Raw genomic sequence first — 21,078 nt, 5'->3', positions numbered from 1 at the left:
GTTCTATTTTGATCCATGTGATTAGCGGCTGCTTTTGTGTGTTTTAACAGGATTACAGCAACGTCAACTGGAAAAGGAGAAAAACAATAGTCACTTAAAATGAGCTAGATTATATTAAATCAGCAAGATTAGCCTGCATCTGTCATGTGCACTCATACACGCAACCTCTCACATTCACACACATAACAGTCTTTAATATACCTCATAAGTCATTATGGAGTGTTTGACTTAGCTGTCACAAACCATTATTGCAGAGTTATGATTGTTGAATGTTTTTGATTTCCAAGACACTGTATGATTACAACCAACAGCATTTTCCTATGCTTTTCTAAGTATTAAGCACGAAGATATTTGAATCCCATATTAGTTATGAAAAGATATATTAATAATTGGTTAATTGAGATTAATAATATTATTAGATTTGTACTCCAACAAATGTATTTGTCACACAGCACTATTAATATTTAACTACAATGCAATAATTTTAACGGAGTGTCTATTTACACTAAGTGCAAATAGCCCATCTTGTTGGCAAAGGCTATTTACACTAACTCCGCCCATTAACGTGTGATGGAGTTAGTCAACATCAGTTTCAGTGGCGTAGATGGTAAGGCACATGCTTTTTGATGCGATCGACCCGAGTTCGAGCCCACCTTTTGCCAAATATTTTTTTTCTCCTTTTTCAAATCTCATATCACATCAGAAAGGCATTTATTTTCAATAAAAATGAAGGAAATAATCAAAAAGTTGAAAATCGGGTAGGTGTAGGGAGGGCTTTATTGTCCCAATAAGGTGACATCCATTTAATAAATTTGAATTAAAATTATAATTTACACTCAGTACGTTATTATTGCGTACTGTTTTATAATGTACTACAATACTGAGGTGCAGATAATTGCCACTGTTTGCAATAAGTAGTATAAATAGCAGAAAACCTTGCTATTTTAACATAATGTAAATAGAATCTATTGCTATTTGCACTGAGTGTAAATAGCATCTATTGGTATTTGCACTTAGTGTAAATAGCATCTGTCACTAAAAACAAAATATGCTATTTGCACTTGGTGTAAATAGCATCGGTCACTAAAAACAAAATATGCTATTTGCACGGTGTAAATAGCATCTAATTGCTATTTACACAGTGTAAATAGCATCTTTTGCTATTTGCACTTAGTGTAAATAGCGTCTATCGCTATTTACACCGTGCAAATAGCGTCTATCGCTATTTACACCGTGCAAATAGCCGCTGCCTAATTTTAATTGTTCTTTAAAAGTGAACAGTGACATCAAAATATACCCCATTTATATTTTTACCAAAAATATTGATATTAAATGAACATGTTTCACAGCCATAAATATTTCTGTTTTTATAAATAATAATCTTTTATTTGAAGCCATTTATATTTTGCATTTTTACTTAAAAAAAAAAATATATATATATATAAAAACAATAAGTGACTCTGTTAGAAATCTTATTATGGGCCATGTTTGGATCTTCCAACTGTACAATAATCCAAAAACAACACAAAAATGGGTCACTGGGCACAAAACCAAGCTTCTGTTATGGCCATTCCAGTCCTCTGACCTGAACCCTATAGAAAATGAGTGAGGTGAAATAAAAAAAAAAGAAGCACCGTCATGGAGCCAGGGAGCTGTGAATCTGAAGGATCTGGAGCGATTCTGGATGAAGGAATGGTCTCTGATCTCTTGTCAGGTGTTTTCTAAACTCGTCAGGCATTATAGGAGAACATTTAGAGCTGTTAAACTGGCAAATGGAGGTTTCAAAAAGTATTGAATAAAATAAAAGGGTACTGTTAATTGTGGCCAATGTATATTAGAGAAAAACATTTATTTCAAAAGATTTGCTTTAAGTGCTCAAATTCCCATTTGTTTAGCCTCCTTTCTGATATGTATATCCAACCAATCCATTAATTTTCTAATTGGATATCAATCAAATCTTGTATGTTTTCCTTACTGAATATCCAGTTTCACTCAGAAAAAAAATGTTACATTATGAAAGTAAAATAGATTCCAAATAACAACTGATTTTGATTTAGACTGTAATATTATTTAATAGTCACATTTTCATAATAACCTAACCCTAACCCCCTAAAACTATATGGTATTACTGTCTGATACTATCTCTTTTCTATCCTGTATATATCAGAGGTTGGTAACACTTTACAATAAGGTTCCATTTATTAACATTAGTTAACAACATTAGTAAACATGAACTAAGAATGAACAATACTTCTACAGCATTTATTAATCTTAGTTAATGTTAATTTCAGCATTTACTGATGCATTATTAAATTCACAAGTTGTGTTTGTTAAAATTAGTTTATGTAGTGTGACTAACATGAGTAAATAATGAACAACTGTATTAACAATAACTAACATTAACAAAGTTTAATAAATAGTGTAATAAATGCATTGTTCATTATTTGTTCATGTTAGTTAATACATTAACTAACGTTAATAAATGGAACCTTATTCTAAAGTGTTACCCAGAGGTTATTATAGTTAAATAAAACTAAAACCATGAATAAATATTTTACTTGAAATGACATAAAAGTTAAATGTTAAAATCTGAATTGTTCAAATATTGTTAACATTTCTCATTTTTACTTAGTTTAACTTGAGACAACTAAACCCTAATTCACAAGTTCGCCTGCCCATCCAGTCCTGATGGTTAATGGTAAACAAACTTGGCTTGCTGTCCTCAATGGAGGCTCGAACCTGAGGCTCGGCTTGAGCTGCTAGTTCAAATCCCCCCATTGCGGTACTACCTAGAGGGAGAATAACAGAAATAGAGGAGGAGATGGGGAGGTGGAGGGATGCCGAAAGAATTGACACTGGGAAGGTGCAATGAGATCTTATATGTGACCCTGAACTACAAAACCAGTCATCTCATAAGTAGCACAGATATATCTATAGTAATAGCCAACAATACATTTTCTTTTATGCCACAAATCATTAGGATATTACGTAAAGACCATGTTCCATGAAGATATTTTGTAAATCTCCTTCCGTAAATATATCAAAACTTAATTTTAGAACTTCATTTGGACAACTTTAAAGGCGATTCTCTCAATATTTAGATTTTTTTGCAGATTTTCAAATAGTTGTATTTCAGACAAATATTGTCCTAACAAATCATACATCAATGGAAAGCTTATTTATTCAGCTTTCGGAGGATGTATAAATCCCAATTTCAAAAAATTGACCCTTATGACTGGTTTTGTGGTCCAGGGGCACATATAGGGTCTTAATGATGATTGACAGGACTGAATAATTAGGCTCCTCCCAAACCTACGCTTGGAACTTCATTAAAAACTATATGTATGGAATTATTTTTGTCAATAAAAATGAACATAACTTTATAAAAACAAACGTAACTTTTCCAGAAACGATCAAAAATATGCCATTACAAAAGAAGAAAAACACAATGAAAATGAAAAAAATTAACTCAGTCGCACAAATGTAACATGCTCTTCAAATAGGCTTAATTCTTTGTTAATGATTTTCATAGATTCGTTTTCGCAAATCCTGGATTCTGAATGCGTTGCTACAGATTTCGCTTACGCTTCGCAAATTTTCGTTTGCTGTTTTGGCACAAACCTCTCGTGGGGGCGGGATTAACAGCGATCCACTCTGATTGGCTAGTGAGCTTTTGATGGACAGCTGCTCTCTGACCTGGAAGTACAGACGTCAGTGGCACGCATATTGGAAAGCTGCCGCAGTGATTTGTGTGCAATGGTCGTGCCAAAGACTATAGAATACCTAAGACATGTCACTCGTATTGTTTTGAATGGGGAAAAATGCAACGCCCCGCCTTCTGAATGAAAGAACCAATCGTTAATCAGTAAAGTCAGCGCGTCACTGCAGCTGCCGTTAGAAGTCCCGGTTGCTATAGAAACAGTCAGCGCTCTGAGACGCGCGCTCAGGACTGCGCATGCGCACTGGCTGATCTAGCCTGAGAAATTAGCTTTTTATAACGCTATTTGAGCAAAAGAAACAACATTTATGACACAGTTGTTGTCTGATTTCATTGGTGATTTCAGATATTAAATTTAATCGTAAGCTTAGTGAACCATTTTGGAGAATTTGATGGTTCCCCATACAAAGAGATAGGAGCTGCACTTGGAAGCCTGAGAGGCGTTTCAAAGATGGCCGCCGAGTGACAGGACTTGCCTTAAAGAGACTTTGGTCGTGCTTGGTTTATATTATTATTAAGATGAGCTCTCAGGAGAGACACGGAGCGGCATCATCGTCCTCCTCAGCTTGTCCCACTGCTTCCAGGTCAGAGAGCAGCTGTCCATCAAAAGCTCACTAGCCAATCAGAGTGGATCGCTGTTAAGCCCGCCCCCACGAGAGGTTTGTGCCAAAACAGCAAACGAAAATTTGCGAAGCGTAAGCGAAATCCGTAGCAACGCATTCAGAATCCAGGATTTGCGAAAACGAATCTATGAAAATCATTAACAAAGAATTAAGCCTATTTGAAGAGCATGTTACATTTGTGCGACTGAGTTAATTTTTTTCATTTTCATTGTGTCTTTCTTCTTTTGTAATGGCATATTTTTGATCGTTTCTGGAAAAGTTACGTTTGTTTTTATAAAGTTATGTTCATTTTTATTGACACAAAAATAATTCCATATATATGCACATATAAAAACTTATAAAAATGGCAAAATTCTGAAACTAAATTACTAAAACTTGAACCAAAATAAAAAATGGACAATGACGGTCTGGGCCTTGGTACAGGACGTATTGTCGGATCTTCTGAAGACTCAGATCCAAAAGGACCCACTGCTTTTTCTTTTGCTGGATGATTCATCACTATCGTTGTCTGTCAATCAAAAAAGGATTCTGTCTGCTGCTCTTACTGCTGCTAAAAAGGTTATTTTAAAACTGTGGCTGGATCCATCTATCCCAGTTAGATTGACGTGGATGTCATACTTGCTGGACATTGCCCGGTTGGAGTGTACCACGGCCAAAATACATGGTGCCACCAGAAAGACAATACAATTTTGGTTAGACCTTATTGACAATTTATCAGACCTCTCGAAATCCTGAGATGACATATATTTATGTAATTTTATTTATCACCTTTTTTTTTATTTATTTTTTTTTATATATATGGGCAGATCTAGGGCACTGCTGTAAAAAGTTGTAAATCAAAAATCTGTAATAAATAAAGAATCAAAAAAAAAAAAAAATGGACAATGAAACTAATTCAAAATAATAGTAAAAACTGTTATTGTATCTCAGCGATGCTAAACACTGGTACATATTTCCTCTCTCTACCAAGAATCTTCCTCACCACTTTATCAAAGCAAAAAAAAAAAAAACTCAACTCATAGATCCATGCTGGACTGTGGCAATATTCTGTTTAATAGAAATGCCTCTAATGCTAAATCTAATTCTCATTTACATCTCCTCGTGTCGTATAATAGAAACGCACTTCACACCAGGTCAGCCAGGCATCTTTAAAGCTGTTAAATAGAGCTCAATTATATCCAGTCTATCAAAGTCACTTGGGTGCTCTCTATCTATATCCACTCTAATTTCTAGAGAAGCTGAGAGGCATGAAAACATCAGGTGGAAGCCATCTGGCTATCTCATTCCTCTTTCAAGCTGATTTTCTGAATCATATTTCTGTAAAGAGGGTGAGCCACAGGTAGTAGATTGAACTCATATCCCCCTGTTTGGGATATCAGAGGAGAGGGTAGATTCTTGCTAGAACGTTTCGGTCCACAGACACCTGTGGTCGGCCTGATTACGAGCCCTGACATCTAACACTGAGGGGAGTGTGTAATTCGACTGGCATCTGCTGATGAGGCTTGCTGTTTGTGTGTGTGTGTGTGTGAACAGCTCATCCACACAAAACAGCGACCTTGTGTAACTCCTGCGTAGTATTCATCTACTTTCGGTCATGTATAGGCACATATAAACACACTTAGACACACATGCAATCATGTGCATGCATGCAAGGAATGATTTTACATATTTATATCATCCATGCACGCACATACAAAATGATAAACAAATTGCCTTGCAAAAACATTCATACCACAAATATCTCAACAAAAACAGATAAAGCGTTAACCACATTCACACTCGCACAAAAACAGTACGTGCATGTGTGCAAAAGCAGAAGAGCATCACGTGCGCACGTTCTCACGTAGGTCGTTTGCTGGTGTCAGCTGCCTTGTTAAGGCCTGAGGGCACAGCAAGGTCAGCACCAGGAACTGGGGCTGAAATAATAGATTGTGTAAGTACCAAAGAGAATAGAGAGAAGGTAGGCTTTGGAAAAAAGAGGTTATGAGGAGAGAAATGATGAGGAGAGATGATCAGAAAAAAAAAATTGGATGGGAGGCGTGCAGCAGAGGAGAAAGAAAATGAATATGAGAGAGGGGGACGGTCAAATGGATTGGAGGAGGATGAATTTGGGTGCAATATCTTCATCCAGGTAAAAATCAGAGCGTGGAAAGTAGAAATGAGCCTCTTAGACTGGATGGAATTGATTTCGGAAGGTTGAAGGGCCATTCTGAGACAATAAATCTATATAGAGAGAAATTATAATAATGAAGAAATTAGGAAAATGGCTTAGCTGTGTGTATGTGCCTTCAAACATTTGGGGTCTAAGAAATTAATACGTATATCAAGGATGCATTCAATTTTAAAAGTAAAAATATTTGTAACAAAATAATTCTATTTCAAACAAATGCTGTTCTTTTGAACTTTCTATTCATTAAAATATACTGAAAAAAAGTATTATGGTTTCCACAAATATGTTGACAGTTTTCAGCATTGATAACAATAAAAAATGTTATCTTGAGCACCAAATGAATTTGTTAAAATCATTTCTGAAGGATCATATGACACTGAAGACTGGATTAATGGCAGCTGAAAGTTCAGCTTTGCCATTAAAGGGGTGGTTGATTGCGATTTCACTTTTTTCATTTTAAATAGTGTGTAATGTTGCTGTTGGTGCATGAACAGTATCTGCAAAGTTGCTGCGCTGAAAGTTCTTTTAAAAATCAGGAAGTTTAATGCCTACAAAAACGACTCAAATGGGACTACAACAAGATACTTCCCGGGTTTCATACGTAACAAACCCAGAAATTTACATCAACCCTCCCTCCGGAACATGCAAAAAAGGGGGCAAGGCCACGTTCTGCGTCATTGACGAAGAGGAAGAGTTATAGTGGAGAGCTATTGCCATGCCGTCGAAAGTGTGTTATTTTCACCCAGCTGTCATGTCTTCTGTGTTCGGGCTTCCTACGGACGCTGTAGTTCGTCAACAATGGTTAAAATTTATGTTTGATTATGTTCCTGACAATTACAATCGTAACTTAGCTCTCTGTGCTGCGCATTTTACGGAAGACAGCTTCCAGAATCTACACGAGTTCAATGCCGGATTCAACCAGAAACTATTACTAAAACATGGAGCAGTTCCAACTTTTAAAACCAGAGGCAGCAGTTGTTGGGCCACAACCTGCAAGTAAGATTTAATAATTTTATATGTATTTGCATGTATAATTTCAGACGTAATGTTTTAGTTTTATCAAGGACGTAAACGAATGCCAACGCTGGCTTTTGTAGCCACCTAGTTATGCTATTTCGTGTGTCTATGACAAACACGTACAAACATTTTGGACCCAAATTTGTAATTATGTACTAATTTTGTAAATGTATTTTCCATGTATACTTTATGACGTAATTTTTCATGTAATTACTCAGTCATGTATTCAGTTATATTAAATGTTTAATCAGGAGAAAACCGTATCTCAAAAGCTAACAAACAGCAGTAGCATTTTCAAGTAATAGCGTATCGAAATTCTTTGAGAGAATAATCATAAAAAAATAAAATTTGCCATTCAGAAACGTTTTGTAAGAGCCATGTTTGCGGAGGTTCTGCTTGACTCTCTTCATTACCGCTTTCTGGGTCTGATTCTGGCTCAAACTGATACGGCAATATTGACACCATTATTTACATTTGACCGGAGCACATGCAACTGTCACCCGTAAAGGTAATGGGTGTGAAGTTTCCAGACAATGTGCAGTACGCAGTTTAGCCAATCACAACACACCGGCCCAACTAACCAATCAGAGCCCATTGCCTGTTTCTGAGGGAGTGGTTTCATAGAATCAGGAAGTCAACCGGTCGTTCAAATGACAGAGGAGAAAGCGGCTTACAATAAAGGTGAAATTTATGAAAAATAAGGCGTTTTTTAACAAACGAAGCACGAAGACATGTTATATTGCACCCCATAAACACAATCAAGCAAAGAAAAAAGGCAGTAAACCACCCCTTAAAATAAATAAATTATCAATTTAATTAAAATTGAGATTATAAAAATGAAAACACATTTTTTTTTCACAACAGGAATGAGCCACCCTTTATTGTGTACAAATTCTAAATTTATACATATCTTTTAACCAACATAGTATTTTTTATTGAACTTCATTTAAATAAGGATGGGAAATGAATTCAAACTAAGCACAGCATTGAGTCTTCAATGATTCTGAACAAAAATGGGAAGCATTATAGTGCAAGGAATAGGCAAACTTTTATATAACATTCCCTCTTCGCTTTTTAATGCTCACATACAATAAATCAGCCCAACCTTTCTTGAATCTCATTAAATTTGGCTTCCATATCCTGTCATTTCATTTTCCACCCAATCAGATTACCTTCTGACACCAAGTGTCCCATTGGGTGCTCTCCTGTCATCGCAGAAAAGGGAAGACAGTAGTGGACTCACAGATGCTTCTGTGAACTCAGTGGCAGATGGCACTTCCTGATTGGCTGGACTGCCTCTCTTGTATGTTTGACTGACATGATATTTCACTCGGTCAACGAATACACACATTGTCCCCTGATTTTACTCTCCATCTCTACCAGAGCGAGAGTGATCTGACCTGTCTTTCTCTCACACATATATGCATTTTTTTCTTATTTCCTCTTTAGAAAAAGGTCAGCCATGTCTAGTAGAAAGACCTCTTCATTATTTTTCTATATCTATCCCTCTCTTTTCTGTCTCTTTCTCTCTTTGACAGGCATTTTTCAGGTCAACTCGCACAGAAATAAGTCTAAAAGGGGTATAAAAATATCTTTATAATGCATCCGCTGACAAAAATGATATGTTTCATGAAGTTACACTCCTTTGTACTTTTCCACTTCTATCTGCACCTGTTTAGTTTACAGTGAAATTGAGAAACCTTAGATTCTATTTTGATTCAGCAAAGTCGTATTAACTTCATCAAAAGTGACAGTAAAGATAGATAGAATGTTACAAATAGAATGTTTCTATTTCAAATAAATGCTGTTCTTTTGACCTTTTTATTTATCAAAGAAAAAAATGTATCACAATTTTCACAAAAATAATAGGCCTACCTGTTTTAAACATTGATAATAATAGAAATTGTTATTTGATCACCAAAAATTATTTTTTTTATGAAGTTACATTCATTTATACCACCTATCTGCATTGAAAATGTAGATACCTGAGACCACTAGTGAAAATCTATTTAGCATAAACGAATAGTAAAATTTATTAGAATAAAAAAAAACTTTATTTTTAAAACTTTTTGTTTATTTAGATGCTGAATCCCAGATTTTCATTGTGGTCTCAGTCTTTCGAATCAAGACTTTCAAAGGTTAAATGAAATGACTATATTTTTTATCACATGTTTCAGAGCACTTCCAGGGTTTGTGAATGAGAGATGGTTTATTTGAAACTTTTAATTTTGCGCTGTGTTTGTATAGAAAGGCTAAACTCCACAGTTTACACACAAAGACAAGAGCGTCAACATGGTGTGTGTGTATGTGTGCGCACAGCACCCTCTGTTCCTGTTTCCCTAGAGGGTGTTTGAGCCCTGCTTGTGTGAGAACACGAACACGTGCCTGGTGTGTTATGCCCTCCTTCCCTCGGGTCCTCTTCTCTACCACCTCTCACATTTTCAAAGCGAGGTGGATGATAGCTTGGCCAGAGCATGAGGAACGATGGAGGAGGGAGGGGGGACCGGGGTGGGAATGGGAATTCTTGTTTTTAATACCAAAGAGGTTAATTCCTGATTCCACCACATTGATTTTTCCTTCATCCCCGGAATCCAAACAAGCCGTCGGAACGGTATCAAGTAAAGCTGGTGTTAAAGAAAAGGCCTGCGAGCCGCAGCAAAACAATGGCGAGAGAGAATATTCACAGAACTAACATTAAACTTCTTTGATCTTGTAGGCGATTTGTGTCTTTCTTGTTATTCTGTGTTTATGATGCTTTTTGTTGTTTGACTTTTGTTTTTTGTCACATTTTGAACAGAATGAGAACAATAACCTCTTGCTGATTTCTTGTTTTTTGCTCTTTCTTGTTTTCTTTTTTGATTTTTCTCTTGCCACAGTAATCTTTTTTTGAATTTTCTCTTTTCTCTTTTTCCCTCCTTTTTGTCTTAACCCTAGGTCCACTCACAAAAAAACACGATGAATCAACACTGAACCGGCCACGAGATGAAGGTATTTTTGTTGCATGTTTTTTCTTTTTTCTTGTCTTTTTTTTTTTTTTTTTCTCTTTTTGGAAAATTAAAAAGCAAACAGCCTTTCTTTGGTAGTGATGAAGAGTATATGAACCTCGTGTGCATATGTCTGTGTATGTCTGTGTGCAATGAGCTGAAACTTTCTAGTTCGACTTTGGAGGGAGACGTGCAACTTCTGAATGTTGAAGATGAAGGCAGAAAAAAACACTCTATCTTCATTAAATGAGAGAAGAACAGTGGTTTTGAAATGTAATACTCCAATAGTGCTGTCTGAAGCACAATTTTACAGCAGTTGCTTTATGATGTTTTTCAAGACTCAGAGCGATTATTAGGCTTTAAACTTATCTCCAACTCTCACAAAGACAAAGAGGTGTTTTCACCAGGTTTTGTCAGTGTGAATAGTTCTCCGGATGCGGTAGTAAAGACCAGCCAATAAATCTAAGAAATAAAATGCTACCGTGGGGAGAAAAACCAGAAAAACACAGATACACACACATATGGATCAGCACGTTGTCACCTTTTTATCTTGGATATTGCTATAAATGTTCATTTTTTGAACTCCTTTCTTGAGAGCAATGTGTGTTTTTTTTTGCCCTGATGTTCTTTCTTGTGTTTACGAAGGACTGTTTTTTCTTCATCTTCTTCTTCTTCTTCCCTCTCGACCTTGCTGTTTTTTTACCTATAGTTCTTTGGGAATGTGAAAAATTGGGATTGGAAAAGCTAAAAAAATAACTTTTCTTAATGCAAATTAACACTCATTGGTTTTATTGTATTGATAAACTGCTGGTTGGGTCCTTGAAAGCTTGTGGCCTGTCTAGAACTGAATTATTAACCCATTTGATTGTAATTAGTACTGAATAACTCATTAACTATTGCCCAGTCATTATTAGTCTTCATTACCACTTGATTAATACATTATGATGATAAGTGTGGAGATGAAGGGCAGCCTGAAGGATTGATTGGGAATGACCATCTGTCTGTCCAGCAGTCAATTCATAAATAAAGTTTATAATTATATATAGTACAAATAATGTTTTTAAATGTATGAATTAAATTAGTTTGTACGTTATAGAATTATATAATTTATTTATGAATTGTTTTACCAAATAAGGAAGAATATTTTGCCAGATTAGGTCTGTGGACTTTTTTTTTACAAATAAATATACTTGGATTTACACTTGGACAAAATTGTCCACAGAAATGTAATAATCTGACAAAACGAGGATGTCTTCAATCGGAAATTATGTGGCATTAAGATTTGGGGTTTTGTTGGTTGAGGTTTATCCTATAATCAACATTGGCCTTCATTTAGCTACAATAGGTAAATGTAAGTGAGTGTTTGTCAGGTGTTTATGGGAAATGCTATTTGTGAACATGGCAGTGTTAAGGTGCTGAAAACAGGATCGTTTTTTTGCTGAGGGAGAAAGAGTGACGTCTAAGCGCAAGTTTGTGCATGTGTCTGGGTGAGTGAGTGAATGATTAGTGTAAACTTCAGCCGAAGACTGGGTGTCGAGACAAAGGTGTGTGTCCACCTGAGCCCAGCTCATTATTCAGACTGTGTGTCACATAATTATCAGCATGAACACACATTCACACACACTTGAAATTTACAGCTTCATGCTCGCTTTCTCCCCCGTCTCTCACGCTCCATCTGTGTCATGCACACTTTATAAACTGTTCAGCCAGGAAGCGTTGAGCACGACCTCTCACTCAACACTACATCAGGTGGATTGAAAGAAAATGCTTTAGGACCCTGAATCCATAGACTCCTCACCCCTGTCCACAACAGGCCCAACTGCTACGTTACAAGCCATCTGTTTAGGGGTTATGCTGTTCATGGCTCACCTCACTCAGGGACTTTCCTTTTAGTATATATGAGACTTATGCAACAGAGCAGAAAGAATGTTGGTGCTTTTTTTTTGGTTTGGAGATCAGTTAAGGTTATTACTCATAAACCAATTTATCTGCCAGGTTTATTTTTTTTTTTTTACCTGTCTGTCTGTCTGTCTGTCTGTCTATCTATTGTTTTATTTTAATTAGTTTTATTTAAAAAAAAAATATGTCTGTTTTCATGTGACCTAAACTACAAAAAAGGTTAATCCAATTCCCCAGTTAGTTCCAAAGTCTACTGACAGCTTTGGCAATGCAAAACACTATTTTTTAAATTTTAAGTAAATAATGTAAGAAATAAGAGATAAGTCTCTTTTACTGTCATTAAATTATAAAATAGGTCAGTATAATTTAATTACAACAATTTTGTTCAGCAAGGGCACATTAAATTAATCAAAAGTGAGATTAAAGACATTTATAATATTACAAAAAAATAATTAAATTAAGCTTTGCCATCATGGGAATAGTTTATATTTTAAAAATATATTAAAATTGAAAGGTTATTCTGAATTATAATAGTATTACACAATATTTTTGTTTTTACTGTATTTTTACTGTATAAATGCAGCTTTGATGAGCATAAGAGACTAAAATAAACATTAAAAATTAAATTTAAATTAAATATAAAAAATCTTACTGACTCCAAACTTTTGAATGGTAGTGTACAATTTTACAATACCAATTGACACTGTCTTTGGACTCGTCCATTGAAAAGCCATTTTGTTTGACCACTAACTGGTATGGTCATTGGAAAATAAAAATTTGTTTACTGCTAAACTTCAATAAAGCTCTATCGTTTAGTAGAAATTGGTTCTGCTCTTCATTTGTTATTGAACAAATCTTTCACGGATGGTTACCCTGATTTACAAAACACATTAGCACAAACAAAACTACTGCACAAACAGCAATCAGCGTCTGATTGGTTGAGGGAATTAACACGCTTCAACCGACAGCTCAACTTTGTGTAGTTCAGCCAAACAAAGCTAGATTGGGGTTGTGCGTTTGACCGCTGTTGTATCTTAACTTCTTGCCGCAATTTGCTGGCCATTTTTTATATTTGTCAATATGACAGAATTAATTTTCTAGTGCAGTTCATTGTCACTCGAAGCCTTGTATAAATCAGTTACTATTATAAACAGTATGTCTCATAAATATAATAAAGGAGAGTGACCAAAAACAACATCAGTGTTGTATAATCAGACATCATGGGAAATTATGCGCATGCTCAAAAGTTGATTCTGCACAGCCAAAAAAATAAATAAAATGCATGTTTGTTTAAGATGCAAAGAGTGGCAAACAGTGTTTTAGTTTAAAGGGGTCATCAGATGCCCATTTTTCACGAGTTGATATGATTCTTTAGGGTCTTAATGAAAAGTCTATGACATACTTTGGTTAAAATTTATCAATGGTAGTGTAAAACAACACCCTTTTTACCCCGTCAAAAACGGCTCTTTTCACAGCAAGTCGTTTCAGTGCATTTCCCTTTAAATGCTAATGAGGTCTATTGACCCCCTCCCCTCTCCTCCATGGGCTTACTAGCCGAGCTCATGAGACTCTAAAGCCCGGTACACACCAAGCCAACGCCAACGAACTAGTGGCGATGAAAGCAGACTGCGGGGTCGGCCGACGTCTGCTGACTTCGGCAGCGTCTGGGTCCAAAGTTGCCCTGACACACCAAGCGACGCTCGACACCCGATGGCCCAGTAGCACGTCCTTCTGCGCCTGCGTAAAGAAGAAATTCCTTTCCGTACCAGCAGGTGGCAGTAGTCTGTGTTTGTTACTCAAAGCCGGAAACCGGAAGAGCTAAAGGGATACAAAACATAAACAAAGGTGCCTGAAATCAGATCAGAATCTCGCTCACCACAGACGGAATCTTGATATTTCGAAAATGTCTGACACATTGCAAATGGCACTGGCATTGTAAGCCCTTGGTCTTTTGCTTGTTGAAGAGGAAAAGAAGCGGCCGCGAAAAATACGGAGAAAGCGCACTAAATGGGTGAAACCATGGATACTCCAGAGACAGGCTCAAGGGGCTTTCCCGAACCTGTGTCGAGAGAGTGACAGCTCAGGGATAAACTGTGCCAGTATTTTAATTTAGACATTGGTGCAGTGCCCTTTCAGTGAGGCAAAATATAAGCATGTGACAAACTTGTTTGTTTCCAGTCTTTGATAAAAACCTTGGTTTCGGTTTTATGAAGATGGTGTGACATTGCTAAATCAAGGTTAGGTTTTTACATCACTGTGTTTTGTGATCCTTTTTTACATAAAGAATTGTGAATGCAAGTACCTTTTACCCAAAGTCAAAAGTGTTTTATTTTCCAATGTGCAGTACAATGGGCAAAAAATTTGCTACAATGCAATGATATAAAATGAACACAAACAGTAGATACTTTAAAGTCTACACAGATTTCTGCAAGAACTATAATATAAATTACAACTGTGCATGCCATATTTACAATACAGCTTACAATATGATTAAAAAAAATCTGTTTAGATACTAAAATCAGTAAAAAATCCAAGATTTTCCAAATTTAAGAAAAAAAAATCAATTGATACTTTAAAGTCTACATAGAATTCTGCAAGAGCTATAATGTAAATTACAACTGTGCATAACATATTAACAATGCAGCTTACAATGTTAAAAACAAATCTGTTTACACTTTTGCTATATAGTGTATTACAGGTGTGTATACTGATTGGCAGATGCATCCAGTGCTTGGTTGTGGCCCACTGAGTATCTGAAAATGCAATTGTCAACCTCATGCTGGAAATGTGGCAGCACATGTGGTGGCAAATTCCGCATTCTGTGTTCTAAATTTCTGCAGTAAGCTGAAATGGCATCATTGGTGTTTTCCTGTGATGCCAACTTTTCCAGAGTTTTGTCGATGGTGCGTATCAAGTATGTGGACTCCTCGCTGGAGGATTCGTCCTGCATCTTCCTGCGCTTCCCATTAGGCCTTGGAGTATTTGGCTTTATGTATGTGCTTTGCAAAGGCTCCTTTCTCATGGCTGTGGACTCAGCTCCACAGATGGTGGACTCAGCCAAGGATGTACTGGGACGTAGCTCAGCCTCAATGAAACTGGGCTCTTCATGGGTGCCAGTCCAGGTGTCACTGTTGGTACCATCAGATGGTGAACAGGAGTCACTATCAGTCGAAGGGTCCTCAAAAAACATAAAAAGATAAAATCATAATGTGAACGATGTAATACCATAGATTCTTACAACTGTTCACCTATCACCCATAACAATAACAGGACATAGCTAAAACAATACCCTGCAAATTGGCAAAATGGCTCTATTCAGATACAGTTTATGACACATTGCAGAAGAGAATGTGACACATTTATCGGCAATGCCGTAAAGGCTGACGTTATCATGCGACTCTTTTACCGGGTGTTTTGAAGGCAGATCAAAGTTCACAACGAAAAATGTGTAAACTGGAATGAAGCAGCGATCAGAGCTCCTCACTATCCGCGCTGAAGCTGAAATCGTTCGCCAGTTTAGTGAAATGGTGCGCGGCGCATTATACACGTCACATGTAATGTCACGTGTCTTTATGGGATCTTTACAGGTTGTGTGTGAACGCACGTACAGATTCTGGAAAATCACTGGCAGTGTGAATGAACCAAAATCTAACGATCTGGGAACAATGGCCGGAACACATTGCCCGTGTATTTTCCGGAATCTCTGTGTGAAAGGGGCTTATGTTGATTTACCTTTACTTGAGTTACCTTTAAAGACACCCATCTGAACAATCAATTGCCACTTTACAAAAAGCAAAATGTTTCTTTTTATTCTGAAATTTAAAAAAAAGAGAGAGATTTGTTTATTTACCCTGATCGTTAGATTTGAAGTGCTCTCCTTCCTTTTTGTGTGAGGCTCTAGAAACTGCAGGCGGTTCAGTATCCGTTGCTGCCTGCCAGTCTTCTGAGCTCCAAAACTTCCTGAGGGTCCATGTTTCTTGTAACGCATGTACTGGGTTCGCAATGAATCCCACCGCTTCTTGAGGTCTTTCTCTGAGGGGCAAAGTCAATTTTTTTAAGCATTATGTGTAGTTATTAGGTCAATTTCATGACTATTTGTAATACCAACAAATGTTACTTTTTGCTCTACAAGATTCATGGACTACTGAAAAATAAACAAGTTTCTAAAGACCTCAATTGACAAAAAGGAGATCTTACCTGATATAACAAGTTTATTTTCGATCTCACGCCACAGCTCAGCTTTTGCCACACGGTTGACATAACATTTTTCCTTAATGTCATACAAAGCTGGCCTTTCCTGGATCATGCTAATCAATTCATCTTCACTTGCCTCGTTCCAGACAGCCATATCTTTTTTAAATATTCACGTATCGGAATGAGAAATGCAAACAAATAATGAGCGTTCTGTCTATTCCCTCTTGACTTCGTCGTTTACTTACTTCGTCACTTCCGGGGGGTTTTTTTCTCGCGCACTGGTTCGCCAGCTGAACAGCTAATCAGAATGATCAGATGGCCCGACTGACCGACGAGCCCCGACGCCGATTCATGTCGAATCGGCCGAAAACAAGCCGACGAGGACCAACTTCAGCCGACACCGTGGAACACACTGAGAAGACTTTGTCGGCCGGCGAACAAAAACTGCCCGACGGCCGACCGTCGGCTTGGTGTGTACCGGGCTTAAACTTTAACCACGGAACTTGCTAAGTAGCACATTATTAGGAAAGGCAATTAGCAAAGATTTCTTCTGTAGGTGAAGCTGCATCACAAATGATTCTTGCGAACATAAACTCATTTAGGTAGATCGGGGGTACATTCCCTTCAAAACGAAAAGTGATCCTCTGCGTCTTCAGCGGCTCAGATGCTGGGAGTAAATGATGACTGCTATGTTCATTATTGCATCCAACAACAAAGCACCTCAATCGCTTAGGAGACATCCTTGTCTACCCCTGCTCCGGCGTCGAAACAATGGCAGAATGATGACTGCTCACTCAGGGTGGGTCTGCTGAAACACCAGTGTCAATCAACAATCGTGGGAGGGGCCTGGGTTTGTGTGACATCACACAGCCAAGAATCTGTGAACCGTTTGATTTGAAAAAGGGGTTATGATTTATCTGGATTTTTTTTTAAAAACACTGGGTGGATTTTTATCATTGTAGGGTGGTTGTGTACACACAAAAATCTAACCTTTCATTGGAGAATAAGAATTTAAAATGGGAGGAAATATCATTATGAAATAAATGTTTTTCTTAAATACACGTTGGACACAATTGTTGGCACCCCTAGAAATTCTTATGAGTAAAATATCTCTGGAGTATATTCCATTCATATTCACAATTTTGAGCACTCCTGGGTGATTATGAACATGAAATTATCCAGCCATGTCTTCCTGTTTCACAGAAATATAAATAGGAGGGAAAACAAAGTTCAAATTCCCTTAATCATCCATCACAATGAGAAAAGCCAAAGAATATATTTCTGATGTGCAGAAAAAGATAATTGAGCTTCACAAATTAGTGAAGTGGCTTTAAGAAAAGAGCTAGAGCAGTGAAAATTCCCATTTCCAACATCAGGGCAATAATTGATCATTTCCAATCAACATAAAATGTTGCGAAACTGCCTAGAAGAGGACGTGTGTCTATAACGTCCTAATGCACGGTGAGAAGGAGAGTTTGAGTGGCTAAAGACTCTCCAAGGACCACAGCTGGAGAATTTCAGAAAATAGTTGAGTCTCGGGGTCAGAAAACCTTTTTTTTTTTTTTTTTTTTTTTTATTGTCAAACAGCACCTACATCACCATATGTTGTTTGGGAGGGTTTCAAGAAAAATTCTCCTAGCTCATCCAAAAACAATCTCCAGCATATTCAGTTTTCAGACACTACTTGAACTTCAAATGGGACTGGCTACTATGGTCAGATGAAACTAAAAAATTAACTTTGTAGCAGCAAACACTCAAGATGGGTTTGGTGAACACGGGGATAAAAAGTACCCCATGTGTACAATGAAATAAACTGCTGTATGTTTAATGTTGTGGGCCTATATTTCTGCTGGAGTTCCTGGACATCTTGTTTAAACACATGGCATCATGGATTCTATCAAATACCAACAGATAAAAAATCAACAAGTGACTGACTCTGTTAGAAATTTTGTAATGGGCCATGTTTGGATCTTCCAACCGGACAATAATCCAAACACTCAAAAACAACAGAAAAATGGGTCACTGAGCACAAAACCAAGCTTCTGCTCTGGCCATTACAGTCCTCTGACCTGAACCCTGTAGAAAATGAGTGAGGTGAACTGACGTGGAGTAGCACCATCATGGAGCTGTGAATCTGAAGGATCTGGAGAGATTCTGGATGAAGGAATGGTCTCTAGGCACATATGTAAACTGTTGTAATTCCTACACCGTTCACCTGATTTGGATGTAAATACCCTCAAATTAAAGCTGACAGTCTGCAGTTAAAGCACATCTTGTTCGTTTCATTTGAAATCCATTGTGGTGGTGTATAGAGCCAACTGCAAATGATCCCAAGCATACAGCCTCATCTGTAAAGCATAGTGGAGGTGGTGTCATGGCATGGGCATGCATGGCTGCCTCTGGAACAGGCCCCCTCAACTTTACTGATGACTTAATGTATGATGACAGTAGCAGAATGAATTTGGAAGGGTACAAAAACATCTTGCCTACCAAATATTCAAGAAAATGCCACCAGATTCATTGGGAAGTGCTTCAAATTGCATCAGGACAATGACCCAAACACTACACGGCTCAGTTCGGCTCGGTTTGTGTTTCCACTGCAGTTTAGTACCGCTTTAGAGTGGGCAGGATTATTCACGTGTCGTTATAGTTGCGCCTCCTCTACTGCCGTGACTCCTGAAAAACTTTTTAATTTCGCGTCGCTCCATTAAGCTCTCGCTGGATCTGTTCCTCGGCTATCACAAGAGGACAGTCTGTACTTCCTCAACAGACAACGAAACAGCCATTTATGGTTGTTAAAAAAGGTGCGCTCATTCAAAACAGTTGTGTTCGATCCTTCGCTGGCTGTGCTGATTTAAATCTAACGGGTCTGTTGTGTCTCGTGCCGCAAGTTCAATGACGTAGGCAGTGACGATTCTCTCCGGCCAATCAGTGATCAGCAGGGTTTACACGTCACGTTTTGGTAACGGTACGGCTCACTTGGAACCTCAGCCGAGGTGGTACTAAAAAAAGTACCAGGTACTGTACCCAGTGGAAAACCCCCCAAAAGTGTGCCGTACTGAAATGTACCGTGCCGTACTATGCAGTGAAAAAGTGCCACAAGAGTCTGGTGATGTCTATGGGTCACAGACTCACTGCTGTGATTGTGTGCAAGGGATCTGTAACTAAATAATAGCTTTTAATCTTTTATATCTGCCTTATGTTCAACTGTCCCAATACTTATGCTCACATCAATGAGTGGGATGAACTCTAAAAGTGCTGTTCTTTTTATTTGGTAAAACATGTATGTGTTGAAACGGCTAATAATAAAATGTGACATTCTGTAGTTTTGTCTCATATTCATCTTTTAATCATATTTCATATTTCATATCATATTTCCAATCCTTATGGAGGGCACTGTATATATATATATATATATATATATATATATATATATATATATATATATATATATATATCAACTTTATTTACATTAAGGAAAGCAATTTTTAATAGTTTTAGTTTTAGATTTAGTTTTAGTTAACTCTGGTGGGTAGCCATTGTGCTGTATTCTGAAGCAGAACAGCAATTCTTCAGATAAAGATAAATTGACAGAAAATTCAAATCTGTACAAGCAGGATGATCCCACAGCATATAGATTTGCTGGTTTATTTACTTGAGCTAAAAGGCACATCTGTCAGAGTTCGCCTCCATATTTAGGCCTAATTGATAACATTCTCAATATTTTTTATATTTGACATCTAAGCCTCATACTGCTACTCGATACTCTAGCAAAATGTTTATGCAGCATAAAATAAGCTACATAAGAAGTAGCATAGTTTGTTTACCTGTGAAAACTAAGTTTGCTGTTGTTGACACCTCGTGATGAGATGTTCTGTAACCTCTGCAGTGTTCAGGACTGCACATACATTCATCATTAGAACTGTAGTGCCACAGAACTGCCGACACACTCCTGCAAGCAATAGATTTGCTGTCGACCTGAAGGCACACACACACACACAGTTCGCGTTGGGTTTGATTGTGTGACACAGACTGCGGTGCGTGTGTGTGTGTGTGTGTGTGTGTGTGCGTGCTTGTGTTCGTGCACTCATGCTGTGTCTGATGAAGGTACTGAGCTGGAATCACCTAGAGAGTGATCCGTCATGTTCTCTTGCACTTTGCCGATCCCTCACTCTTTCTCAGTCTCTCTCAGTTTTTCTAAGCAAATTTTCTGATCTCTGTTCAAGGACAAATTGTGGTCCTGCAAGGCCCTGCGATACCAAGCTTTTGGAGCACCTTAATTGTAATTTTGAGATCAGTAAAGAGAAATTATATCCCAAATGAAAGTTGAAATTGTGAGACATAAAACTACATAAGCAAGAAATTCTTATGCACAGCCAACTGAAAAAGAAACACATTTATGTCAAAAATTTAATATGAGAATCAGTGGTATTGCAACACCATTTATATACTATTATACTATTTAGTAATATT

The 21,078-nt window shown here is 37.3% G+C and overlaps 2 protein-coding genes across 2 annotated transcripts in view; one reads left to right on the top strand and one right to left on the bottom strand.

Moving 5' to 3' along the window:
* LOC306871418 (neuroligin-2-like) overlaps positions 1 to 21,078 on the top strand; it is a gene marked incomplete at its 5' end in the record, with an annotated part of 123,299 nt that overhangs the window by 8,550 nt on the left and 93,671 nt on the right. The window contains one exon of the mRNA XM_079419330.1: positions 10,463 to 10,516. Coding sequence (XP_079275456.1) covers positions 10,463 to 10,516 — 54 coding nt within the window. The remainder of the gene's footprint in view (positions 1 to 10,462; positions 10,517 to 21,078) is intronic.
* LOC306871433 (uncharacterized protein) lies at positions 14,720 to 18,207 on the bottom strand. Its single transcript, XM_079419360.1, has 2 exons — positions 16,262 to 18,207; positions 14,720 to 15,589 (listed from the first exon to the last, which is right to left on the bottom strand). Exons 1-2 carry the CDS (start codon positions 16,397 to 16,399, stop codon positions 15,104 to 15,106), a joined length of 624 nt encoding a protein of 207 aa, XP_079275486.1. The 5' UTR covers positions 16,400 to 18,207; the 3' UTR covers positions 14,720 to 15,103.

The sequence above is a fragment of the Barbus barbus genome, assembly GCF_936440315.1.
Source record: "Barbus barbus genome assembly, chromosome: 1".
Lineage (NCBI taxonomy): Eukaryota > Metazoa > Chordata > Actinopteri > Cypriniformes > Cyprinidae > Barbus > Barbus barbus.
The sequence above is the reverse complement of the archived record's forward strand: the minus strand, read 5'-3'. Positions and strand labels throughout refer to the sequence as shown.

Coding starts and splice junctions, on each gene's coding strand:
- LOC306871433 (XM_079419360.1), bottom strand. CDS start 16,399: ATGCGTTACAAGAAACATGGACCCTCAGGAAGTTTTGGAGCTCAGAAG. Junction 15,590..16,261: donor CTTCAAATCTAACGATCAGG/GTAAATAAACAA, acceptor ATGTTTTTTGAG/GACCCTTCGACTGATAGTGA.